Here is a 26,655-nt window from a genome sequence, read left to right as displayed (position 1 = left end):
ACATTGATTAATAAAATTATATAGGTCTCAGTTGTACAGCTCTACAATACGTTATCTGTATGTTGGATTGTGTTTACCACCCCAAGTCAGGTCTCCTTCCATCGCTGTTTATCCCCCATTTACTCCCCTCCACCTTTTCCCAACCCCTCAAGATGGGTGACATTTTTAGACAAAAGAATTAGTATCCTGGACAATCTGGGTAACACTTTCGTAACTCTTAGTACTTTCAATTCAAAGGGACAGAACACAATTCAAATTAGTGTAAGCAAGCCAAGGGAATCTATGGGCCCATGTAAGTGGAACGGAAAACATGAGCTTCAGGCGCAGCTTGATCTAGGCGCTGAGATGATGCCGTCAGGGTCGTGCTCCCCCCTCTGCAGCTCTTGGTGCCACATCTGTTTCCTTGGCTCTGCTCTCAAATGGGTCCTTCCCTCATCCTGGGAAATGGCGCTTCAGCTGCAGCCTTTTGTGCTCAACTTTCCAAGTCCAGTGGGCAAGAGAGAGTTTGTACCCAGGCTCCTGCACAGGTGCACACCCCGTTCTCCATGGCAGTGGTTGGGCCACGTGGCCCCTCTTGCAGTGACTGCACCGGGGCCGGGACTGCACTGATCGGCCAGGCTGAATCGCCCCCCAGTTCCGAGCCAGTCCCTGTGGCCAGAGGGAAACATGCTCCAGAGAGAAACGAAGGAGGAAGTGCCCGATGCGGGGGGGCGAGTGCCCATGGCTCCCACCGCATGGCAAACGGCCTCCTCTCCTCCTCGCTCCTTGCAGGTGAAAGCGGACTATGCCCAGCTTCGCCACGCGCTCACCCTCGTGACCAGAGAACGCGATTTGGCCCTGAGGCAGAAGCGCCAGCTGCAAGCCAAGCTGGAGAACTTAGAACAGGTCCTAAAGGTAGGCCAGCCCTGCTGCCGCCTGCGGGGCCCGTGTGTGGTCTTGAGCGGAAGGGAGTTGAAACTCTTTTCCAAGCCGTCATCAAAATTCAGGGCTCTCGGGGCTGTTTTTACCCTTTTTGTGGTATAAAAAGCGATAAATGACAAAATTCAAGTGTTTCTGGAAGCGATCCCGTAAAACCAATTATGCATTTCCATTTCTTCGGATGTTAAACACAGCTGGGCGGGGGATGGTAGGCAGTCGGGCTGCCTTCAGCCGGAGACCGGAGATGTCTGCGTTGGGTTTTCAAACTTCATGAATTCAGGGGGCTCCTCAGATGTGTAATGACCTTCGTTGCTAAGTCAGAAAACCGCTTTATCAGGGCACCGGGAACGGGAGGCCCCCTGCACCTCTGAGGGCTGGGGCCCCCTTCATGGCCAGTGGTGGGCTGACTTGCTCTTGATGTCAGAGTGGAGCTGAGTGAATTCTTTGCCTTTTTCCCCTCGAGTTTTAAAGTTTATGGGATTCTCATTGTGGGAACAAAGCTTGAAACATAAAGGAGTAAAATAGCAACCACGTCCGGTCCTACCGTCCAAGCACCAAGCAAGGCACCCATCAGCCCCCCCTCTGCAGAAGCAACTTTACCTCCGAGCTGTAATATTTGGGGGGGTCCTGGGGCTCCGAGGGGAAGGAGGCCGGTTGGTTAGAGGGTGGTCAGGGCTGGGGTGAGTGGGAAACGGGAGTGACTGCTAAAGGGCACAGGGTTTCTTTTGGGGTGATGAGCATGTTCTGGCGTCAGTGTGATGATTGCACGGCCTTGTGCATGTGCCAGGGCCACCGCACTGGACAGGTGGAGAGGGTGAATTTTTTCTCAATTTAAAAATAAAGGAGCCCTGTTCTCACACTGCTGGGCCCGAATGGGAGCCAAGCTCGCTGTGGGGGTCTCCCCTCGGAGCCTCTGAGTCCCCTGCCCGCCTGCCGGCCAGTCGTTCCTCCTGGCTGGAGTGGCGAAGGGCCCTGTATTCCGACGGGCACTGAGGGGCCCACCGCTCTCCCATCTGAACCTCAGCCCAGGGCCCTCCACCCAGGGCCTGAGACTGACCTTACTTGGAAATCAGTTCCGGGGAGACACTTGTTCCCTCCCATCCCTGCTGACCACCAGGAAGCCCCTACCTTCACGTTTCTGACCTCTCCAGTAAGACCTTGGAGCGAGGCGCTTCAAGATAGAGTTTTGTTTAATTCAAACACGTTGTGACTAATTAGGGCCGTCCGCTCCTTGAGAGGTTGTCGAGCTCTCGGTCCAGCCGCAGGTGGGCGACGCTGGGTTTGCGGCCGGATCCTTGGAAGCTTCCCCTCTGGTTGTCTGTCCACTTGGACGTCTCTGCACACGGTGCCGCATCTGGAATCTGACCCAGGCGTATAAAACCGTTTCTGAATAATTCAGTTTAACCCCTTCTATTTCATGACTCCGAGCAAAAGGAAACAGTGTTCAGAAAGGAGTTTTGTCCTCAAGATGAACAGATTAGTCAGTTCGGATGCAGATAAGCTGAGGCTTATTTTGTGGTGATGAACAGCTGAGTATCTGGGATTAATAAGTAGCTCCCACTGTGACGATTAATCTGCCTTTACCTGCAGCCCCTCCACCCATCCCCTGGGGCCTGTGCAGACTCCTCCTCTCCCTGGGATCGAAACCTGGAACCTGCCCTCGGTCCCCGTAGGGTTTAATTAGCCTTTTGAGCTCCTCTTTGCTGCGGGACACGCTCTCCAGTAAAACCCCCCGAGCTCTCGGTTAGGGCTCAGCCTCCAGCAAAACCCTCGAAGGGCCTGGTGCAGACACCTGACGGCGTCGCCCAGACCTGCCCAGGGAGGACCCGGGGTTTCTGCCCTGGAAGCTCGGGCTCCGTGTCCACCTCTGAGGGGGCTTGTCGGGGGCACTGAGGCTGCCCGGCTGGCTCCGCGGGGCTCACACTCTCCCTGGTTCCGATCTGTCTTCCCCCACCCCTGTAACTCCTGTGAAGGGAAGTGACTTTTTCCTGATTACTTTGCCCAGGCCGGGCAGGTCCAAGCAGAAGACACATCCCCCTTGGGTCTGATGTTAAGATGGTTCCGTCCCCTCCTGCCTCTCCGCGCTCCCAGGGCAGCGGCTCGGTGACACTTGTAGGCTACTGAAGTGCTCAAGTTGACGTCGGCGTCCTGCTATAAATAGCTCTGCTTTAAAAATATACCCGGCCCCGGGGAGCACTGGAGGCCGGTGGCTTCGCTGTGGCTCGATGCGTAATCCGGGTGCTGTTCAGATGAAAACTGTCCCCATGGCACACGACCTGTGCCCTTGGTGGAGAAGATATTTGTCGTTGGACGTGGAAGCCACATATTAGGAATTTAGGGGAGTTTGTCTTGGGGTGAAAGGCAGGGGTTTCTGGACACTTTGGGAGAACTCAGGGACCTGCAGGATGGGGAGGGCTGTGGCCGCTGTGACATGCAAATTGCCTCCCAGGAGAAGTGTGGCATTTGGGGACCAGGCAGGAGGGGGACCTGGGCAAATACTATGGCTCCTGTGGCAGTGACGAGCTTGGGACAACGCCCACTGCATGGGAAGAAAGTGAGAAACCTCGGCTGGCACCGGGGAAAAATGTAGAAAAGAGACAGAATTTTTTCAAAACAAGGAAAGAGAGGAATGTTCACCTTTGTATGGGAACCTGTAGCTCTTGCATTTAAAGTGTAAAAAAGAAAAAACCGGGGCGGAAGCCTCGCTAGGGCCAGGGTTTCCCCTGATTGTCTGCCACCCTCGGAAAAAACTTGGGGAAGCAACAAGGGTGCGGGGGAGTTGGGGAGGGGCTTCTGTGCATGGCACAGGGCACACGGCGCAGGGCACAGGGCACACGACACAGGGCACAGGGCACAGGGCACACGACACAGGGCACACGGCGCAGGGCACAGGGCACACGACGCAGGGCACAGGGCACACGGCACAGGGCACACGACACAGGGCACAGGGCACACGACACAGGGCACAGGGCACAGGGCGCAGGGCACAGGGCACCACCCGGCACAGCGCCCAGCACGCCCCCTGACCTCGCCCCGTCCCCACAGCACATGCGCGAGGCTGCTGAGAGGCGGCAGCAGTTGGAGTTGGAGCATGAGCAGGCCCTGGCTGTTCTCAACGCCAAGCAGCAGGAGATCGACCTTCTGCAGAAGGTAGGCGGAGGCGGGGCCTCGGGCGGGCCGAGGGAGGGGCCGGCAGTGGGCCCAGGGGGCGGCTGGCTGCCACCGGGCCTCTGTCCAGGCTTCAGACCCTGACTGGGAGACTGAGTCTTGTGCTCCCTGGTGCTCTCTCCCTGCTCCTGACCTGGCCTGAGTTCGTTCCTGTGCTACCAAAAAGCGCTCACATCCGTTGCTGGCGAGGCTGTGGGGGAAGGACACTGGATGGCCGGCATTTGGGGCAAGCACCTGACAGCCCCGGTCAGGAATGAAAACAAGCGTGTGCTCCGGCCTTGCGACTTCCACCCTGGGATGTGCCTGCAAGGACCATAGGAACCAGCTCAAAAGGAAACCGGGTTGAGGTCCGTGCCCATCCAAGGGCACGGTGGGCCCGTCCTGGCACTGCCACACCGTGGACCAGTGTGACGTCATTGAGTAATTTTGGTTGGTGTCTGTTATCTGGGGAGGTCACATGGTGTGTTATTAAGGGAGCAAATCAAGTTTCAGGGGAATATTTATAGCGTAGTCTCATTAAGAGACAGAGACACAGAGGGAGGCAGAGACAGAGGGAAGGAAGGAGGGGGCTGGGCAGTTCAGAACGTGCACCCCCAGCCCCTGTGACAGGACTGGGGGCTAAGCCATCAAGTCCCGCCTGACCTTTAAACGCCATGGTCCTCCCGTCTCTCCCCAAATGCGTGTGAGAGTCTCTCAGAGCCATGGGGCTTGGGGTCCCGCGCACAGTCCTCACCTCGTGTTCTTCCCAAGGCCTGGCGTCTCGGGCCCCCTGTGCGCCCCTCCCCCAGGACAGCGGCCCCGCAGCCAGAGCCCATCTAGGTGGGGCCCAGGTCCGGGTCCTGCATGTGGGCAGCCCCTGCCCCCCTCCGACAGCCTCACCAGGTCTGATCTCAAAATAAAGGACACAGCTGCTCGCCCGCTGGCTGCTGGGGGAGGCGCCATCAGCGGCTTCTACCCAGGGCTCGCCTGCAGGGGCTGCTGTGCCAGGTGGACAACTCCGGGTGCTGCTTCTCTATCGTTTATCGAGACCTTGTATTAAGACTGGATTTCATTAAGCCAGCGCCGATGGGGACTGTCTCAGCCTTACTCTCTGTCATCACGAGGCGCCGGGCCACCGAGAAGCAATATTCCGTTAGATGTTATCCAGAGGGACCCTGTGTGACACAGGCCACAGCATCACTCTTATTTCCGCCCGAGGGGCTCAGGGGCCTTCGGGTGCCCAGAGGCGGCTGCCTGGTGCCCGGGCCCACTCCCCGCACCCGGAAGCCGCGCCCCCAGGTTGGCGTGTCTGAGGCAGACGACAAGCGTGCGGAAATGCAGTGCTGTCCGGCGAGGGCAGCAGATCGGCGTCTCCCAGTGGAGCCTGGAGTTTTATTCACCGAGCGTCCGACGCCAAGGCAAACACGCCGGCGCCAGCCCCGGCACTCGGCCCCACGCTCTGGTCCGCGGGCCGTCCGATTTCCTTTCCTCTGCGTCTTCTTGTCCCTGTTTCGGACACACCTTGATCCTCGGTGGGGGGCAGAGGGAGAGGAACAGAGGACGCTCCAGTGCGCGGCTCCGTGACCTCCCGGGCTCTGGCGTGAAGGGTTAGGAGAAGGCGGAGCTGGAGCGGGCGAGGTGGGAGCTCTCGGCGGAGTTTCGGGGGGACAAGGTGGGAGCTCTCGGCGGAGTTCCCGGGGGGACGGCCTTGTGCCCCTTGCTGACGGGATCACTCGCTCGCTCACTCAGCAAACGGCCGTGGGCTGCTCAGCGGCTGAGCTGGAAGCAGGGACGGGCAGGGACGGGCCTCCGTCCTCACGGAGGGACAGCGGACAAGTAGATGAAGAATTAAGTCGTCCCGTCATGAAAATGCCACCGGGCGCAGTGAGAGAGTGAGGGCAAGGGCTTCAGGGGGCTTTAAATGAGTGATGGACACAGTTCCCCTGGTGCCCGTGTCCAGACGACGGCCACGGCTTCCCCGAGACGAGCCTCACTCGCACCGTCGCTGAGATTTTGCACGACGTCAGTGCTGCCAATTTTAACTGTTAATTTTAACAATCTCCTCTGATTGCCCACATGGCCCAGCTTGCGAGGAGCCTGCAAACGCTATCTCCTGATTTTCCGTCAAAGCCGGAAACGGAGTCGTGGCTGCCAACTTGGCTGAGTTTTCGCAGCCGCTCGGCTGGTTTTTTTTGCTGTTTTCTTCCTCCCGTCCTGCCATTTGGAAACTGTCTTTGCCCCGATGGGCGCAGTGGTGGTGTTATTTATATAATCCCCCCGTGTTCTCGGCTCGCTTGTCTTTTTCTTCCCTGTTGTTACGTGTCGTCACTTTTGCTTTGAAAGGAACTGTTTTAAGCGCTTGGAGACCGAGCCGAATTCAAGAATGGTGCAATTAACCCCCGCGCTCTGCTCGCCTCCCGAGCTTTTAGAAGCCTCATTTGAAAAATGTGAGAATGGGATGCATCTGAATGAACGCCGCAGACTCCCGGGCCTCTTCCCACTCGCTGTTCCGCGTGGGCCGCACACGCTCCCTGCCCCGGCCCACGGCCGCCTGCGAGCGAGAAGCAGACGCTGTTCGGAGGATGCTCGCTGGCTCGAGGTTGAATCGCTGTTTTCCAGGCCCGAGAGAAAACTCTCCTGCAGACCGAGAACTCTTTGTTTCAAATTAAATTTATTGGGACGACCTTGGTTGATAACGTTGTATAGCAAGTTTCGGGCGTGCAGCCTGTGTCCCACCATCTACGCTGCGCCGTGTGCCTCCCGTCGCTGTGCGGGCCCGTCCCCTCTGGTGACACCCGCTGGTGTCTGCCTGCGTTTGGTGGCTTGTCCATAGCTTTTGGCTCGAGTCCCACGCGTGACACCAGGCAGTCTTTTCTTTTCTCTTCCCGTCTGACCTGCTTAGCGTGATGCTCTCAAGCGCCACCCCCGTTGTCACCGGGGGTGACATTCCTTTTTGCGTCACGTCCCGTCCCGTGGCGCACACGCACCACCGCGTCACCCAGCGGAGGGCACTTTGGTTGCTGCGATGAGCACGGGGGGCCCTTTATCTTGGAGAGGAAACGCTTTCAAATATTTTGGGTAGAGACCCAGGGAGGTGGCTGGGCCGGGTGGTGGCTCCGTGGAACGGGGGTCTCTAGATGCAAATCTGAATGTAACGTGTGAACGCCCTATTAGTGTTCGGCGTCTCGGGAGGCAGCCGCCCGTTAGCGTCAGGAGGTAGCCCTTGTTACAAACGGGTCTCTGCTTCATCGGGTACGTTTGTGACGCTGAAACGGGTTTGACAGGACACGTCAACGTGACGCGGTGCGGCCTCTTCCCCACCTCAGATACAACCGCAGGCTCCCCCTGGGCTCCTGTGTCCCCGACTTGGACACAGGACGCGTCACGTTCTTTGACAGCCGATGGTTGTGTTTAATAGGACTCGTGGTTTCAGGGGACAGAGCGCACTCAACAGTCCTTGCCTTCATTCACGCACTAAACGGCGTTAGTTGCACACACAGCCGGGAGTGGCTTCAGGTGTGTCCAGACCCAGGCCCCACCCGTCTGGCATCAGACACAGCCGATCGGTGGCTCCCGAATGCCGCCCGGCCTGCGTTCCTCTCCCACCTCTGCTCTGCTCTGCCCTGGCTTCATTTTTGGCTTCCCTGCGGGGCCCCTCCTGGTGGCAAGATGACTGCAGCTGCCCCCGACTCCCCTTCACTCAGGCTCGCGCCCGGGGACGGAGCCTCCCTGGGCCCCGGGATTCCCGGGCGGAGTCTCTTACTTTGGTCGCACACTCCGCCCATCAACACTAACTGGAGCCTGAACTGCTCTCGTGTACTCGGGACAGGGGAGGGCTGGGTCCCGGCGATTTCAGGGGCTCCTCCTGGAAAAGAGGGCGGAAATGCAGCAGACACCCCGTCCTCCCCCCGGAGCTCGGGGTCTGCGGGGACAAGGCGTAGCCACGTTGCGTTTCGGTTTTGGGGGAATTCTCATTTGGCCCCGGCAGCCGCCATCCCGAGAAGTTTCTTTAGTGAAACTTGTAGAATTTTTTCTTCTGGGAGCAGATGGTTTTGCTCCAATTTGAAGATGGTGCCCCCCACCCGCCACCGTTACAGGCGGAGCTGCTGACCCGTCCTGTTGGAGGCTCAGGGCGCCCCTCGGGGCCTCCCCTTCAGGGCCTGTGTGACCTCGGTTGACCTTCCGCTATTCCGGGGTCACGTTCGAATGACTGCGTTTTGTTTCCAAACAGTTAAGGACATTTGGGGACAGGATGGTGCCACCCGAGGCTTCGGGAAGAACTGTCCTGCTGTTACGGGCTCAGCCGCGTGCGCGCGACCTGGCCTCGGGAACAGAACCGGGGGCTGCCCCCTCAGGCCCCCAGTCCCACCCGCCCACCGAGCGCTCAGAGCAGAGGCAGACCCAGCTGCCCAGAGGGGGAGAAACAGGAGAGCCGCTCAGGATCTGGGGCTTATTAAGGGGGTGAAAGCCAGGGGCTTCCTCCCCGGTAACTTGGACGTGAATCCCACGCTCTCCCACTCACTTTGGTCTTTTTATCATCAAAAAGGCTCAGGTTGAAGCTAAGAAGGAGCATGAAGGTGCCGTGCAGCTGCTAGAGGTAAGCGGGCGGCCCGTGGGCTCTCCTTGCGGGGCCGAGCTCAGGGAGGGTCCGTCCGGCCCAGCAGACGCAGCCGCTCAGGCCGGGCTTGCCGAGTGCCCACGGGAACGGGTCCCGAGCGCCGTGCGCGGTCCTCCCGGCTCCTCCTCACGGGCAGCCGGTGCCACAGGAGCCGCCGCAGTTCCCACCGTGACGCAGTTTTCCCTCGGCCGGGGCTCAGGCCTGGTCCTCTCGCCTGTGCTGGCTCCTCGTGGGTGGAAAGCTGGGGGGTGGGCCTCGCACGGGAAGGAGTTTTGGGTGTCAGGTGGAGGCCCCTCCGGGCAGCAAGGTGGCTGCAGCCGCCCCCAGCTCCCCCGCCCTCAGGCTCAAGTCCGGCAGGCGAGGGGCCTACTTCCCCCAGGGAGAAGGGCGGGTGGACCTGCCTGTGGCGCCCTGCCGCCGAGGGAATCGCGCAGAGCACATCTTCAAGGGGCAGCACTGATCCTGGGGGAGCGCCTGGCAGTTGGCATCTGGGGAAACATTTGCAGACTTAGAGAAAGGATGACGGAGGGAATCGAAGCACAGGGCACCATCGGAAGCACGGCCACCGCCCGGTCCTCAGCCAGCACAGCAGGTGGCCCTCCTCAGCCGCCCGATGGCGGGGGCTGGGCAGGGGAGAGGCACCAAGTCCACCAGCGTGAGGGTGGGCACTGTGCCGGGAGTGACCCTCCTCTGTCCCTGGTCCCGGCCTGACGCCAGCCCCCTGGGGAGCCAGCTGACGGGCAGAACTGGATGGAGTTCCTGGGCTCGTCCCAGAGGCCTGTGCCCACGTGAAACCTCCATGCATAGTAAACAGGTCCTAACGAGCAGGCCAGGCTTCCAGCACCCGAGACAGAGGTCACCCAAGGCCGACCCCTGAAGTCCAGGCACAGCCCCAGGGCGTGGCTCCCCTCCGGTCCAGGAGAAAGGCCAGCGGGGCCTCTTCCTTCCTGCCACCGCCAGATGGGGGCTGCGGTTGCCTCTTTAAGATGATCTTGTCCCTGTCCCCAGGGAGGTAGCAGCCACTTAAGACGGAATCTGTGCCTCTCTTACCCTGCCGTGTAAAGTCTATTTCTCCCGCAGGAAAGGTTCCGCCATTACCATCATATATATTAAAATTGATCTTTTGAAAGCGTCCATTAGCTAATGAATATCTGAGGAGCGAGTGTGACGAATAGCAAGTGGGAAGATGCATGACCGCAGGTGTCCCCTGGCCCCATCTCCCAGAGAAACCACAGGCCGCACCTGCACCGCCCCCGCACTTTAATTTGCACCATCTGCTGGCTGCAGGCTTAGCTGCTCTTCTCCAGTCACCGGGAGCTCACCGCGCTGATGGTCTGTTGTCCTAACTGCCGTCCGAGCTGCCGCGGTGACGGTCCTGCCGGGGCCACACCCCGTGCTGGTGGCCTGCATGCCCACCTTGACGCGCGGTGGGGGCCGTAATGTGCTTTGGTCGGAAAACAGGCAGGCAGTGCAGGTGCTGGGAACCATGTCTTCTTTCATTCACGTCTTTCTGTAATTGTGTCTTGTTGCTTCGCCCAGAACACCTTGGAGAGCATGCAGGTACTTTAGGGAAGCCTGTTCCCGCCCCGTGTGCTTGGTGACGCTTCCCAGTGCCTGGGGCAGCCACGCTCCCTGGGCCCGCTCAACCCCCTCCTTCCCAATCCAGCAGCTCCCGATGCACCAGAGGGCGCTGGGCCCCTGGGGTGGCCCCCGCCGGGGCCTCGAGGAGGAGCTGCCTGTGGAGCCCCGGAGGCGTCCGATTTCATCTGTGTCCTGAGACACTCAGTTCTGGTCTCTGGAGAGTCGAGCAGGCCCTGAGAGCTGGTTTCCCGTTTTGTGCCGAGGCTGTAACTTTCAGGCTGGGGGAACAGCTTGGTGGATTCCGACGACCCACGGCCAGCCGCGTGACCCAGAGCCCCGAGACTGAGAGGCTAGGACCGGGTCGGTCGCTCACCGGAATTCAGACCTGGCCTGAACGTTGCACCTGTGTGTCCGTGTCTGCTGTAGCTCTGTCTGCGGTGAGGCAGGTGGCTTGGGGGGCTCATCTCCTCGCTTCTGGGCCTCAGCTGCGGAACCAGCGTCACCTGTGCTTGTGGCCACTGGCCTGGGCCAGTCACGTGGCTGCCACATCTGAATCCCAGGGTCTGTGAGGCAACGCAGGCGACGGTCAGTGTGAGGGAGCCGTCCACGCGGAGAACGGGGAGCAATCAGACGGGCTTACACCTCACCAGGCCTTGCGGCCCGTGTCCCTCAGGGATTCTCTTTCTCCCAGGAACCGGGGGGCGATCCCTGTCCCCACCTCCAGAATGGCCTTCACAACCGGAACCCACACGTCCCAGCTGGGAGGGAGGAGGGGGGTCCAGGGAAGCCCCGCCTGCTCCTGTGTTTGGGGGCCCAGCCGGCCCAGGACAAACCTTGACTCCATCTTTGTCCCTGGAGGCCTCCCCTTCTCTCCTCGCCGGCTCCCCGAGGGCAGCACGGGAGGCCTGGGGTCCCATCCCGACATGCTTATCTGTCCACACGACACCTGCATGGAAAACGCACACCCGACAGGAAGGGGGACCCTCGTGCCCCGCACCCACCAGCTGGGATGCACTGAGCTCCCCTGGACGGTTCAGGGAGTGCACCAGTCACGGGAGCCGGCGCAGACTCGTTCTGAGGGCGCCGAGTCCGCACGCTGCCCAGTGCGGAGGTCGTTTCCACGGCAGCTCCGCTCCCCGCTCTCCCGTGGTGGCCGCCCTCGCGTTCCAGGGTCAGCATGCGTGTCCCGCGGGGCCCTGGGGCTCAGAGCCTGCTCAGACGGGCTGGCAGGGCGGTTCTGTGTGTGTGACGCCTGCGGGCAGGAGCCAGGCCGGGAGAGGTGCCCCGACTGGGGGTGGCCCTGAGGAAACGGGGGGGCTCCCGCGGCCTCGAGCTGCTGCCACACTTTGCGGGCGACAGGCCCCGGGCAACCGAGGGAGCAGGACGCTGGTCGTCGGGGCTCTGGCTGTTTTCTGCATTTTTATAAATACCACACGCAAATCCGCACGCCCCCGCTGCTGTTCCAGTTACAGCCACTTGCCCGATGACGCGCCATCTGTTCACGGGCGGTCAGGCTGAGCGCCTCTGAGCAGCCGCCCTCTGCCTGGGTGCGTGGGTGTCCGGCGGCCGGGCTGGGAGACGCAGGGCCGGGAAAGCACCGTAGACCCGCAGTGGCCAGGCCGACTCACCGGGGCCTGGCTCCACCCACCCTCCTGCCTCGCTGCCCAGCCAGGCACGGGGGTGCCGCATCCCCGGAGGGCACAGAGGGGGTGGGATGCACCAGGGCGGAACTGGGGAAAGAACCGGAGAGAACAGGAGGGAGCGGCCAGGCAACCCCTTCCCTGACCTGAGTCCCGGAGGGAGGCGCCATCCTCCCGTGTTCCTGAGATGTCTCCAGGTGTTTGCAGACCACAGCCAGGCTGCTAGACAATCCTGCAGATAGACTTTCTCTTTCATTGCTAGCGAGGTGTCCTCTGAGGGTCTGCAGGACCAGGGCCGGGCCCCCCCAGGATGAAAGTGCCGTGGGGGGTGAGCGGCTGAGCTCTCCCCAAGTCTGGGCTGTGTCACCACCTCTGGCTCCAAATTTCAACCGCAAAGTGCCTGGTGCGCACAGAGCCTGGAACAGTCCACGGTGCGAGGTGATCTGAGCGTTGGTGGGATTTTGTGGCACCTGTGGTTCCCGCGTTCACCCGGGAGGGGAGCTGCGTGGAAAGCTTGGTTTCATCAGATGCCATTCCAACGGAGCGGGCGGCCCCAGCCACACGCAGGCACACACGACACAACATACATGGCCACACACGCACAGACGTGCACTCGCCACGTCCCCCACCCCACTGCCCTGCTGACCCGCGCGTCCCTCACAGTGCAAGGTGCGGGAGCTGGAGGATAAGTGCCGGGCGCAGAGTGAGCAGTTCAGCCTGCTGTCTCGGGACCTCGAGAAGTTTCGGCAGCACGCGGGCAAGATTGACCTGCTGGGCAGCACCTCCGTGGCCTCCTTGGACATCCCCTTGTCCCCCAGCAAGCCTTTCCCGCAGTTCATGAACGGACTGGCCCCCTCCATCGGGCCAGGTGAGTGCCTGGAGCCCCTGCAGCCTGGGCTGAGGTGGGGAGGGGGGCCGGAGACCCCCATGCGGGCCGCGCACAGCTGGTGAATTTAACGCTAGGCCGACAGGTCTCGGGAGCAGGGGCCTTGCGCTGTTCACTACCATGTGCCCCCGATGCCCACAGCGGCGCTGGGCACACAGCGGGTGCAAAGGACGTATTTATTGGATGAGCCGAGTCCTGGGGGCTCACGAAGCCAGCTGAGAGCAGGCTGAGGGAACAGTGCTGTGCGCCCCGACGGCGGATCGCTTCATCATTTCATCTCTGTCCAACTATCTCGATGTCCGTGGCCAGGTCAGGACAGCTCCTTTGGAAACCGCACTGCGATTGGTGACTACATCCGGCCCCTCTCACTCCCCGGTGACAAGCCGGAGCCTCTGGCCATCAAGCCCACCTTTCTGTCCAGATCTGGAGGCCCAAGATGCAGATTTGAGTCAGACGTGAGTCCTGTCCTGGGAGCGGGCCCGAGTGTGGCGAGGAGGGAGATAGTGGACAGTCCTTGTGCTCTGCAGACTCCAGGACAGCGGGGAAGCAGAGTGGGGACCTGGGAGGAAAGAGCCCCATGCCCTCTACCCCATGGCCGTCCTGGCCGTCTCATCCTGAACGCTGAGCGCAGGGGCCTGTGTCTCCTTGTGGACTGCTCCCTTGAGAGCAGAGAGCACAAATCATTGTCTGTCTTTGCCCCCCGAGCCCCTCGCAGGGCCTGGCTCAGTGAGTGCCTCACGGGAACTCCGGCACCTGAGGCTGCAGAGCCCTGAGGGACGTGGGAGGGGTTTTCTGGGTGTCCCCTCATGAAATGTGAGACTACAGCTTCATAACCGAGTGTCATTGTGTCTACAGATGGACAATGAACAGAATGCCAACCCCCCCAAGCAGAGATACTCGGGGAAGGTGCACCTGTGTGTTGCCCGCTACAGGTGAGGACCACGCTTCCCTGCCCCAGGAGACTGAGCCTGGGGCGTGGGGCGGATGAGGCGACGGGTCAAGGACATGCTGTGAGCCGCGGACCCCCCTTCCCAGGCCCCGAGAGGAGGCTGAGCAGGCTCTCCGGCTGCGGGCCTGTGGCACAGAGGGGCTGGTGTGGTCACACCTGCACAGGGCAGGGGTCGGGAGGCCTGAATTTTGGCCCTACCCTCGCCGCTCAGTTAGCTCGTGACTTTGGACACTTCCACTCTCCTCACCAGGCTGTAAAGTTTGGAATAAGAAATTCTGCTCTGCCTTCTCACTGAGGCTTAATGGCAATTAAATAAAAACGCACCTTCCTGGTGACACGGCCAGATCATTACATCATCACTGTAACCTAACTGCACAGCTGCCAGGAGTGTCGTTTCTGTCTTCTTACTGAGGCCTTCTCTGTTGTTTACATGAATTAACCTTTTAATCAGAAAATACAAAGCTTATGTAACATACGTTTTATCTGCAAGTTGGACATGACGTTCAAAGATGTAATTCCACTATTTTGGGACTTGAGGATGTGGGCACATTTATACTCCCAGTGGGGAGGGGAAGGTAGAATGGTCAGGACATCCATCTGTCAGGACACTTCGGAGGTGCGTCCCCAAGACCTCAAAAATGTGGGTGACTCTGACCAAGCAAGCGTGCTCCCGGGGGATTTATCTGTGGGCAGCAAGTGTGCAAAGAGGTTCACGAGGATGGTGACGCAGCTCTGATCCTATTGGCCCAGAGCTGGAAGCAACATCAGTGCCCAGCATTAGGAAGTCAAAGTATGTTAGACTATCCCGCGGAATACTATACGCCCATTAAAAGGTTGTGGTAGACTGTTTCACGAGGCGGAGAGGCAGTCAGGCCGCATTGTGAAGTGAAGATAAGCAGGTTCCTGAGTGACACGTGCATCACGACCGCGCCTTTGCTGAACAGTCCATCCGGAAAAGCTGCAGGGTTAGCTCTCTTCTTCTTCGCTTACTGTTTTGGAAACTTATAGTTACGGTAGAAGTGACAGGTGTGACCAGAAATAGCAGAAATGTAAGTACGTCACCTGGTACAAAGATTCCAAATGTACCTCTAGGTTTCGGAATCGTCTCCGTGTTTTAAATCTGTGGGAGGAAAGTGGCAACGGCTGCGTCTCAGCGCACAGAGAACTGACTCGGCCCGGGACCCCCGGGCCTGTGGAGGGGAGGTGGGCTGGGCTGGAGCAGCCTCCATCGGCCCGTCTTCTGAGTGAGCTGTTTCTCCCGTAGCTATAACCCCTTCGATGGCCCAAATGAGAACCCCGAAGCTGAGCTGCCGCTCACGGCGGGGAGATACCTCTACGTCCACGGGGACATGGACGAAGACGGCTTCTATGAAGGTCTGTTAAACGTGGCGGTTGGCGGGTGCGCGTGGCGGGTCCCCTACCCAGATGACAGACGGGCTGGTCCCCCAGACGTGCATGCACGGCAGCCCCGCCTGTGGGCTCGGTCACCTCCACGAATGGCAGTCACTGTGGACGGTCACCCAGGAAATTCACCTTGGCGGGTGGCAGAAACGTCTTCACTCTCATAAGCTCACGTTCCCGTCACGGTTTTGCTCACCCGTGTACGAGTGTGTGCCCAAGCGAAGAGCCGGGCTGTCCGTGTGACAGCGAGACGCTCACGCCACCTCTCGGTGCCTCGGTTTCCTTGGCTGTGGGATGGAGATGGTCACCTGGGGGGCCATGAGGATAACAAGGCACCGCTGTGGTCGGAGGAGGGCCTGGGGCGAAGTCCTTGCTCAGCAGATGGGAGTTATCAGACCCGTCACCACCGGCAGGTCATCCCCCCTGGGGCCAACGAGGCTGTGTTCACAGAGCGACCCTCCAGGCGAGGGACCGACTGTCCCAGACCCGCACCCCGAGAGGGTCTGGGGCAGGATCTGTCCGCATTTACTCTGGTGGAATCCAGGACGGGTTGGACGGTCGTCATGGCATCTTGTGGGCCCATCACCGTCCCTCGGCGGGTGGGTGGGGGGCAGATGGCAGTGTTCAGCCCCCCTCAGCCCCCGGGCCATTTGGCCTCCAGGGGCCCTTCCTGCAGACTGAGTAGGGGACCTGGTCCTTTCCCATGGGTGCCCGAAGATCACCCAAACCTCCTCCTCAAAGCGCCTCAGTTTCCCGAGCCTTAGCTCCCAGGAGCTTCCAGCCTCTCAAGTAGGGAGAACACAGAGGCTAGACCATTTCACCCACAGAAAGAGGTCCCCACATGACCCCCATGGCACCCACCTTCCTGGAAAGTGCTAGTCGGCTGGATTTTTTTTTTTTTTTGGCTGCTCAGCTTGCAGGTGGTTCTGGGACCACATGGGCCACTGGGAATTTCACGGAGCTGCTCATGGCGCTTTGCGGGGGGAGAGTCACCTTCGATTTCGACCCGTGTAACCCCTGAATCAAAACTAGGAGCAAGTTCATAGTTCACCCTCCAAACCCATGTAGGTTACATGTTTGTTGGTCCTTCTACACAGACATTTACTGAGCACCTGCTGTGTGCTAGGTGCAGCCCTGTCGTCACGGGTGTCATCCCAGGTGTGAGCAGGTAGTCAGTGCACAGCTGCAGGTGAATGGACATGAAGGCTTCAGGCTCCGATGCGCAGCAGTGGGACCCGGGTCCTGAGGGGGTGGCGTCTCAGCTGAGGAATCCGCTGTGACCCTGCGTCACTCTGCTGTGGCCTGTCAGGACCCCGTGTGCTTGTGGGCGATAACCCTGTCCTTGCACCCAGCAGGCGAACTCCTGGATGGGCAGCGGGGTCTGGTGCCCTCCAACTTCGTGGACTTTGTCCAGGACAGCGAGGCCCGGTTAAGCGCACTGGGGACGGAACAAGGCCAGAATTTTATCAACCACTCCGGCCTCGGCCTGGATGGGGAGAACATTCTCGACCTGCACTCCCCCACGCGCCTGGACTCGGGCATCACTGACAACGGTGTGGGGACGCTGGATGTGAGTATCGACGACATCGGAGAAGACATCGTGCCTTACCCGAGGAAAATCACCCTCATCAAGCAACTCGCCAAAAGTGTCATTGTGGGCTGGGAGCCCCCGGCTGTGCCGCCGGGGTGGGGGACCCTGGGCGGCTACACTGTGCTGGTGGACCAGGAGCCGCGCCTCAGCCTCCCGCTGGCGGGCAGAACTAAGGCCCTGATCGAGAAGCTGAATGTGGCGGCCTGCACTCACCGCGTGTCCGTGCAGTGTGTGACCAGCCGGGGCAGCTCTGACCAGCTGCGGTGCACGCTGCTCGTGGGCAAGGAGGTGGTGGTGGCCCCCTCCCACCTGAGGGTGGACAACATCACCCAGATCTCCGCCCAGCTCTCCTGGCTGCCCACCAACAGCAACTACAGCCATGTGATCTTCCTCGACGAGCAGGAGCTGGACGTGGTCAAGGCCGCCAGGTACAAGTACCAGTTCTTTAACCTCAGGCCCAACACGGCCTACAAGGTCAAGGTCCTGGCCAGGCCCCACCAGATGCCGTGGCAGCTGCCCCTGGAGCAGCGGGAAAGGAAGGAGGCCTTCGCGGAGTTCTCCACGCTGCCCGCAGGTGAGCCTTCCCTTGGGGCCGAGGAACAACGATGCCACCGTGCAGGTGAGGGGCGTGGGGGAGCCGAGGGGAAAGCCGCCTGCAGCCGACGTTAACCTGGAACCCCCTGAATCACCTGTGAGACACGGGCGTGGGGGGGTAGTTCCCCAGAGAACAGCCTGAGCTGCGCCCTCCGCGCTCACCCCCGTCTCCCTGCCCGGTGACCCCTTTTCCTCATGCCTTTACTTTTACTCAAGTGGAATCAACACACAACAGTGCGTGAGTTTCAGGGGCACAGCACAGGGATTCCACATTCACACGCTGCACCGAGTGGTCCCCACGATCCGTCGGCGACCACCTGCCACTGTACAGGGGGTTAGGATGCTGCTGAGCGCGTCCCCGTGACTCGTTTGTGCGACAGCTGGGAGTGGGCACCTCTAATGAACGGCCTCCTTTCCGGGCGAGACCAGCCCGGCGTAGGAAGAGCTCACCTGCATGGGCCACGCCGTAAGAGCTCCTCTGCTCTCTGTCCCCAGGTCCCCCGGCTGCCCCCCAAGATGTCACTGTCCAAGCTGGGGCCACCCCAGCAACCGTCTATGTCTCCTGGAAGCCACCTGCCCTGACCACCACCGGGCTCTCCAACGGGGCCAACGTTACGGGCTACGGCGTGTATGCAAAAGGGCAGAGGGTGAGTCTTTGGGGCAGGAGGCTTGCCCCAGGGTGGCCGGTACCTGCTCTGTGCAGGGGTGACCGCTGGGAGCGTTGTCTCTCCCTCCTCAACCCACCAGCACTTATTAAACACCCACCACCTGGCCACCCAGGGCTGCTGCAGGGCCCTGAGCCCCTCCTCTTCTGTCCCGTCCCCTCCCTGGAATTCCCTGCCTGCCCCCCACTGCTTACCTGCCCCGCTCCGCTCCGCACCTTTCCCGTTCTCCTGCCCCAGGATTAAAAGTCCACCTGCCTTGAGTTCCCTAATATCAGGGCCCCTCCATAGAAGACGGGCTGATGAACCCCCCACACTGACATGTGGCCCGGCCTTGACTCCAATGTCTAGCATAGGGAAGCCCATAGCCTCGGCCCCATCCCATCCCGGTGCAGGAATGAGACACACCTGCCTCTGGGGGGGGAGCTTATCTGCCCCCCTCCCTCCCGCCCTGTTCCCCCAAAGGAGCAAGGGCTGAACCACTGGGGGGCGCGAGTGCCTGAGCTGCCTCCAGCTCCTCTGTGAGCTCCCCCCTGCAGCCGTGGGACACCGTCTCTGCTCCTGGGCCCTGTGTCCGCTGGACAGGAAGTCCATCCCAGCCTCAGCCTGGCCCTTCCCGCTGCCCAGTTTTGGCCATAATGAGCCTTGTGTCCTGACCCTCCCGTGACCTTCATCTGTCTCTGAATTGGTTCTGGACACAGAGCCTTTCCTTTCGTGGCCTTAGTTGGCATTCCAGCCTCCAGCAGCAGGGGGTGGTGGCGGCCCCTGGAGTGCTGGCATCTGAAGACCCGCCGGGCCCCTCCCTGAGACTCCCTGAGGCCCAGGCTGCGCAGCGTGGCCGATGGGGCCCTGATTCCCGGCCACGAGAGGCCGTCTGAGGTGGGCCCTGGTTCAGGGATGCAGGGAGCTGGCAGGGGCAGGGCTGAGGTCGTCACCTCTGTGGGCTTCCTCTGTGGCAGGTGGCTGAGGTCATCGCCCCCACGGCAGATGGCACAGCCGTGGAGCTGCTGAGGCTGCGGAGCCTGGAAGCCAAGGGCGTGACCGTGCGGACCCTCTCTGCGCAGGGCGAGTCTGTGGACTCTGCCATCGCTGCCATCCCCCCCGATCTCCTGGTGCCTCCAGCCCCCCCGAGAACTCCCACACCGAAGCCATTAGCAAGTGCCGGAGTCCCCGATACCAAAGATGACCGCCCTGGTCCCCACGTCAGAGTGGACGAGGCCTGGGAGCAGGGCCGGGTGCCTTCCCACGGGCACATGCTGGAGCTGCCCGGCCTTCCTGGGAGGCGGTCACCCTCGCCCAGTCGGATCCTCCCGCAGCCACAGGGGGCCCCTGTGTCCACCTCTGTCGCCAAGGCCATGGCCCGGGAGGCTGCACAGAGAGTGGCTGAGAGCAGCAGGGTAAGGCTGATTCCCGAGCTGGTCCCACCTCTCCTGAGTGCACGCTGACCCCCCATCCAAATGCTCGCCACTGTGGTTGCCGTGTGTTCTCCACTCTCCCCTTGGGCTGCTTTCAGGCCTGATCCAGATGGAATCAGAATGCGTTTTTATTTTGCGAAGTGGACCCAATACCCAGAGGCAACGGTCATCTACCAGCCAGGCCTAGAGAACCGCTGTGACCAGCCCCCAGCCAGGCTTCGGTCTGTGTGCAGGGAGCTGGCAGGGCCTCCTGGGAGTTGGCCTGGGGACCCATCTTCCTAAATGGGCCCTGGCCCTGCTCACCTCCGAGTTCTTGCTCTGTGTGTGTGTGTGTGTGTGTGTGTGTACGTGTACACATACATACACACACAGAGATGCACATGCCGGTGGACATGTTTACGTACATGCATACATAATACATAAATATATTTGCGTGGTTATTACTGGGAATTGTCTGGGCTGCGGGGACAGAGAGTGTGGGACTGTATTCAGGTGTCAGGTGCAATGAGACGTGGAAGTTTCAGGAGCACCTGTGAGGTGAGGCTGCCCTCCACTCATAGGATCTAGAACTGAGCTGGACCCAGCACCCCTCCCTGCCTGGGACAAGCCCCATCTGCCCCCTGGGTGCCCAGGAGTCTGCTGTATGGTCAGGGCCCTGGCCTAGGGCAGCAGGGACAGCAGTGCTCCCAGCCAGCCCATGGGGTCTCCAGGATGGTGACTCCTGGCCACACCCGAGTGCTGGTGCTGGGAGAGTCCCCACTTCCTGGGAGTCCCAGGGGCTGGGGCAGGTCAGGGACCCCCCTGGATGTCAGAGCGGAGAGGCACCACGTCCAGGACATGGGGTGGTGGGTGGAGGGTGGGGGGGACGGAGAGCTGCTGCAACAGACATTCAGGCCAGGCTTTTAGGTGAAAACTCAGATTTGTTCAGTATTGGCCTCTAAAACTTAAACACCAACCTGTGGTCTTGGCCAAAGAAAAAACTTCAGAATAATCGCATTTATCACGGGCACACACTTCACCCTGGGGCTTCAGAGTAGAGGCCTTACCGACGGTACTCGCAGCTTTGGCGATGCTCCGTGGGCAGAAGGCCCGGCGGGTGACACTGCCCCTGCCCTTTCGGATGGCAGCCAAGCACCCCACAGCCTTGAGACCCCACACAGGGCTCTGAGGAGCTGGAGGCAGAGATGGGGCCCAGGGACTCCTGGGGCTGTTGGGTCCCGGCCGGCCCACCCTGTCAGCAGGTGTGGAGAGAGCAAACATCCGAGGTTCATTTTTCTAGAAAGTGCTAAGTGGTCACAGTAAGAGCCAGGCTTTCCGCTGGGCTCCATGGGTTACTTCCAGTGAAGTCCAGGCCTGGTTCTGGTGAGCGTGAGCGTGGGCGGGAGCCTCAGAAACGGCCCAGGAGCCAGAGTGGTTCCTGACCAGGGCCCTTGGCACAGTGGCTCTGAGGGAGCTGGAGGGTGGGCCAAGGGAAGGGTCGAACCCAGAAGACCCAGGGGCCTGGACACCCCTTCCCTCTGCGGCCGCCTCTGACGCCTCCGCTCACCCGCGTCTTTCCTCTCCTTCCAAGTTAGAGAAAAGGAGCGTGTTCCTGGACAGGAGCAGGCAATACGCCAACTCGGATGAGGAGGACGGCTACGAGTCCCCGGACGTCAAGAGGAGGGGCGCCTCGGTGGACGACTTTCTGAAAGGCTCCGAGCTTGGCAAGCCGGTGAGTGCCAGGCACGTGGCCGGGCAGCTCCTGCTGTCAGTGCCCCGCACGGGCCTCTGGAGGTCAGAACAGCCCTGGGTCCCTGAGAGAGACGGGGGGGGGGGGGGGGGGGGGCGCGCCAGGCGTGTGACAGCCGCCTCGGTCGGTCTGGGAAGCTGAGATGTCACAAGGCCTGTGCCTTGGCGACCTCACGAGTGTGTGGACGCAGCTCACGAGTTAGCAGAGGAGGGCGGGCACGGGGGGGGCACACGGCACTGAGGAGATGCTCCCGCGATCCCCCTGCCCCAGCCACACTGTTGCCACGGAGACGAGTACCACACGGAGAGCAGCCGCGGCTCCGACCTCTCCGACATCATGGAGGAAGACGAGGAGGAGCTGTGCTCGGAGATGCAGCTGGAGGGCGGGGGCCGCCGGCGGCCCAGCGGCACGACCCACGGCGCCCTCAAGGTCAGTGGCCACACGGGCTCCCTCCCTGGTCCTGCCCTCTGCTGGGGCTGTGGGTGGCTCCAGGGGGCCTCGCCTTGCTGCCCCTGGAAGCCCATCGATCTGGATTGGCTTCTTCTCACCATTGAATTTGCATCCGGGGATCCCCTGTCCTTCCTTTTGGTCTGTCCTCTCTGCCAAAAAGTCTGGGTGAGGGAGTTTGGGAGAATCCATGTGGCACCAGGAATCGAGTGGGAAGGAGTCGAGCAATGAAGGCCCCACACCCCGCGCCTGGCCTTGAGCGCCCATCCTGAGGGTTGGCAGCCGGGGGAGCAGGGGTCCCGAGTCAGAGCTGGGGATCGGGACACCTGGGGCTGGCTGGGGGGTTGCGGGGGTCCCACAACTGAGCTGAGCCCTGCAGGAGGGTGGGAGGGCTGGGAGGTCAGTGGGGCCCACACACGAGCCCTTCTTAGGCACCTCCCACCAGAGACCGTGCCCTTGGCATCCTCTGGTGTGGCTGTCAGCCGGGGGTTTGCTGGAAGGTCACAGTCATGGACGTGGAGCCTGGTGGGAGGCTGGCCCTTGTGTGTGTCCCCTGTCCTTGTCTGGGGCACAGTCCACCACGCTGCTGGCTGCTCTGGCTCAGGCGTTTATTCAGCCGCCGGGCAGTGTGGGCTGGTCACCTCGGGGTGCGGGTGCAAGGATGGACATGACCCCTGCCCTCTAGCCCTTCCCAACCTTGTAGGGGAGACAGACAAAAGGCTGGACAGCTGGTAGGACCCATGTGGGCTTTTTGGATGGAAAAGGCTTTGGAGAGGAGACTCACGCTGGGGGAGAAAGGGCCAACCGCGGCGCTTCTCTAGTTCAGAATCATGCATTTTGAATGGTGGACAGAAGGCAACACCCGAATCTGGCTGCCAACCCAGTGTGTCCTTGCATAGGAAGACTGACGGCTGTTCTCCCGCAAAGGCCGGCGCCAAGAACACGCGGTCCCTATGCAAACCCGCACGGTTGCAGCTCCCGCTCCTCTTGCTGGCTCCTCACCCTGCCCCCACCAGCTCCCACCCACCCAGCGGGATTCAGGAGCCTTTCTTGAGGGAGAGAGGCCCCAAGCTGCCCCGGAGGGGCCAGTCTGACCTCCCCCAGACGCCCGAGTGCTCATAGCCGGGCAGGTGAAGGGCACATGGGCTTCCCGCTGTCACCATGTTTCTTCTTGTGGGGAAGCTCCCGGGATGGTGCTTCCTGAGAACTGTTGAGCAAAGGAGCAAACGGCCACTTCTCTCCCAGGGAGGAGGCCCAGAGGGCAAGCAAGGTCGTTAGAAAACCCCATGGCCATGTCCCACCCCCACAAGCACAGCCCCCACCCCCTTGGGAGCAGCTGAGTGGGACATCACGGCTGGTAGGAAGTGGGGCACAGGGTGGCAGGAGTTGGGGCCACTGACAGCTGCAGGGTCACGAGTTTGTTGGTGCTCTCACGTTTAAAATCAGGAGATTCGCAGGCTGATCTGGATTTCCGACTTCTCTAGAAATTCCGAGACAGGGCTTGGGACCTGCCACACTGGGCTCCCCGAGCTGCGGTGGAGCCTGTTTCCCGGCTGGCATAGTCCATTCGCCCGCACGTCCCTGCTGGCCCGGGAACGGTTCCGGAGACCCCTGCTCTCCACCATAGTTGTTTTCACCATAATGTTCTCAGAACTGATGCCCTCGCTGTCCCGTTAGCCAGTGGGGGATGTTCTCAGCAGGTAGGGTGCCTGCCCCTTCACTTGCTCACCTGGGCTCAGTGGGCCCCACACACGTGGCAGATGCTGCACCTGTGAACTGCCACACCGTGTGCTCATGGAGCCTGCGGGCCCATGTGGAGACAGCAGGTCAGCAGATTATAATGTTCCCATGCGGTCTGTCCCATGAGCTCCCTAGAGGCCGGGGGGGAAACCCTGGCCTGGAGGGTCAGTCTTCCCAGAGCAGAGACACCCCCTCGGTGCCCAGCAGGGCAGCAGAGGCTGAGGCTGGGTGAACAGTCGGGCAGGGCCGTGCAGACCCCAGCACACCTTCCTGGTGAGCCAACATGGGGCCAGGCCCTGGGGCCCTTGGTAGCCTTGAAGTCCAGGACCTGGAGGAGGGTCGGGCGGACCTGCAGGCCTCTGCAGACACTGACGGGCAAGACAGTGGAGCAGGCACTGGTCCCAGAGCAAGGCCACAGTGCCGAGTGACCAGGTCCCAGTGTCACCCTTACATTTTAGCTGGGAGAGAGGTGATCCGGAGCAGGGTGGGAAAGGAGTTCAGCTAAATTAGGAATAGAATGAATGGACAGGAACTGCTCTGTGACTTGGCTCAGTCACACCCTGTGTCCAGTGGCAGCTGTCCTGAGGTTGTGGGCACAGCCAGTGGGCAGTAGGGCCTAGATCTCCCAGGTGCTCTGGGCACAGGCAGCTCACAGAACCAAGCAGCTTGGTCCATGGGCAGCACCCTGCCTCTGTGCCACCCAGCTGCTCCCAGCCCCACCTACCACCCTGGTTCAGTGCATGGTCTGCCCCTGCTCCCGGCTGCCGCCCGGCTCCATCCTCTCACCCACTCCATTCCCATTTCAGAGCCCGGCAGGAGCATGCCCCTCCCCCTCCCCAGCAGCATGCCTCTCCCTGTGGCCTCCGAGACTAATGCTGTCTGTGTTTTCTTTCCCTCCCTCACCCACTTCATGTCTGCTCACACACTGTTTGTCACACGTGTCCCCTTAGGAGTGCTATAAGCATAGGACCTCTGAAGGGGCTTTCCTGGAGCAGCCCGAGGGCCCCCTGCAGGCCCCGCACAGTACGAGACTGTTCAGTATCCCCGAAGTAGCCGAGGAGGACCCAGAGCACTGTGAGTTCTTGCGCAGACAGGGCTTAGGGTGCTCGTCCAGGGCCTGGGAGGCCAGGCCCGCCCGGCCCTGCAGGGGACACGAGGCTCCGCAGAGCTCCTGGTTCCCCGCGAAACCCAAGGGCCCTGCAGCAGGCCCCCACGCCGAGGACTTCCTTCACGAAGACAGAGGCTGTCGGGTCAGCCGCTCAGCCACCAGGAGCCCAGACAGCGGCCTGGACTGTGGGAGTGAAGAAGAGGGCCCGCGGGTCAGTTTCAGGAACACAGCCACCTCGGGCAGCCCAGGCCCCGGGCTCTGTCCCTGTAGGAGCCTCAGGCCCCTGCTGGCCAGGCGGCGGACGCTGACCCGGCAGACCAGCATCGAAGAGGACTTTGGGGAGCAGGTGGACACAGGCCCCGCCCTCAGGAATGACGACGCCCGCCTGAGCCCGGAGAGGTCCGCCCCCAGGAAGTATGGCTGGGACCAGCCCATGGGTCCCGAAGTCTGGAAGAAAAGCACAAAAACGCCCCACAGTAGGGCGACCGCCCAACACGCACAGGCACCTCCCCGGGTCGCAGACGGCCCCTTGGTGTGTGACGTGAGCCCTCCTCGCCTCCGCTTGCCAGACCAACCCGTCTGCATCCTTCCCTGCGCCTCTTTATGTCGGTGCTCCCGGGACTCGGCCGCCTACCCTCGTCCTCCATGCGCTTGGTTTACTGCCCATTGCTTCCCGGTCCTTTCACCATGCTGAAGGTTCCTTTATTTTGCTTTCGAATGATGATTCCCTCCCCCCCAATCAGCGATGACTGTGGCTGCTTCAGTTAAAGGACAACTGAATCTAAATTTTAATTAAGGGTTAGCTGAACTGATCACCTGCGAGCCTGACAACACAGGCTTTTTAGAAACGAACGTAGGGGCCGATTTTGACGACCGGTATTGGAAGCTTTCCTCTTGTGCTTTTGTGTTTGTTGTTGCTGTCTGGCCTTCATCCGAAATCGGGAAAGAAAAAAAGCGATTGTCGAAGACCCATTTTAGCATAGTCTCCAGAGGCTTTTCTTAACCCCCTGCATCCAGTTCTGAGGCTCCTTTTTCCATCACCAGCTCTAGGCTGCGGGGAGCTTCATTCATCCCCGCACTGCGCTCTCCCCGAGCGTTTGCTCCTAGGTCCGTCTCAGGCCGCCCAGGCCGGGCCCTCAGCCCGTGCAGTTTGCGATCTGTCCACAAGAGGGCTCTAGCCCACACCCCACACTTCACTGGGGACCCCACAGCCTGTGCCCGCCTGTAACAAGCCCTCTTATCTCCGGAACCCAGAAGCGCCGTTCCTTCCCTGGGTCCCTGAGAATTTCCCGACTCAAACTACTTCCCAGGGAGCCGGAGGCTTTCCCTAATCCTCTGACACGCTGCTCACCTTCAGCGTGCTAGAGGCACATCCACGCAGGACAGTCCTTCAGGTCAGCCCCGAATGTGACCCGTGTTTTCAGAGTTTCAAACACCCAGAAACGTCTGTCTTTGAATCTTCCATAACCTCACATACAGCTTTGTCCCAGTGGGACCGTGGCCACGCAGCGTTTTTCCAAGTTGTGATCGTTGGAGGATCGGGGCAATGAGTTGTAGGGAAGCCGTTCTCACTTTCTGTCAGAATTTCTGGCTTCTGCAGCAGGAGCAGCAACACAAAGGCGCCCCCCAAGGAATTATTTCCCTCCCCCTCCTCCCCAGGTGTTGAAAAGCAACTCTGCTGTGGAAGTTGGGGTGCCTGGGGCGAGCAGCTTTGTCTTCCAGGCCATTCAGCTAACCTTTCAGTTAAAAGCTAAGTTTAGTTGCCTTTACAGCTTCTGCTTCTAAATTAAGTTGATTTGGCTGCTGACTTGATTCTTGTGTCCCCAGGGCTGGCAAGACTTATGACTTTGGTGCTTTGTCTTCAGATTTTAGGAAACCCAGCGTCTGCAGGACGGGCCGATCGTGGGGATCGCGTGGGCCGGAGGTTTCCCCAGGGCGGCACTGGCCCTCATCGGACCCGGCCGGGGGTAGTCCCGTCCATCGGTTAGTGCCTCTTTTGTCTTTCAGCCACAGAGCACGTGACTGCTCAGTCCTCAATCTAAACATTTAAGAAAATGACTGGGAAAAGCATTTTCATCTAAGTACAGAAAGCTGTCAGTTGTGGCAAAAAGGTGGCAGAAAAGGCACAAGATAAACAAAACCTATTAATAAGCATCCTCACATCGAACGTCCTGTTATATTTTCAGAAGACAAAAGTGAATCACGCTCAGCAGGCACCAAAAACAAGGA

At 60.6% G+C, this 26,655-nt stretch overlaps 1 protein-coding gene across 1 annotated transcript in view; it reads left to right on the top strand.

Annotated features, from left to right (window-relative positions):
- Positions 1–26,655, top strand: part of RIMBP2 (RIMS binding protein 2) — a 50,625-nt gene that overhangs the window by 15,682 nt on the left and 8,288 nt on the right. The window contains exons 4-18 of the mRNA XM_087828679.1: positions 772–894; positions 3,964–4,068; positions 8,612–8,662; positions 10,223–10,243; positions 12,568–12,772; positions 13,100–13,245; positions 13,646–13,722; positions 15,004–15,113; positions 16,496–17,305; positions 17,821–17,972; positions 18,947–19,384; positions 20,973–21,113; positions 21,402–21,560; positions 24,269–24,958; positions 26,292–26,409. Coding sequence (XP_087684805.1) covers positions 3,967–4,068; positions 8,612–8,662; positions 10,223–10,243; positions 12,568–12,772; positions 13,100–13,245; positions 13,646–13,722; positions 15,004–15,113; positions 16,496–17,305; positions 17,821–17,972; positions 18,947–19,384; positions 20,973–21,113; positions 21,402–21,560; positions 24,269–24,958; positions 26,292–26,409 — 3,220 coding nt within the window. The 5' untranslated portion in view covers positions 772–894; positions 3,964–3,966. The remainder of the gene's footprint in view (positions 1–771; positions 895–3,963; positions 4,069–8,611; positions 8,663–10,222; positions 10,244–12,567; positions 12,773–13,099; positions 13,246–13,645; positions 13,723–15,003; positions 15,114–16,495; positions 17,306–17,820; positions 17,973–18,946; positions 19,385–20,972; positions 21,114–21,401; positions 21,561–24,268; positions 24,959–26,291; positions 26,410–26,655) is intronic.

The sequence above is a fragment of the Miniopterus natalensis genome, chromosome 20 (assembly GCF_054644295.1).
Source record: "Miniopterus natalensis isolate mMinNat1 chromosome 20, mMinNat1.hap1, whole genome shotgun sequence".
NCBI classification, from domain to species: domain Eukaryota; kingdom Metazoa; phylum Chordata; class Mammalia; order Chiroptera; family Miniopteridae; genus Miniopterus; species Miniopterus natalensis.
Note: the sequence above shows the minus strand (reverse complement) of the source record. Positions and strands in the feature narration are given on the sequence as shown.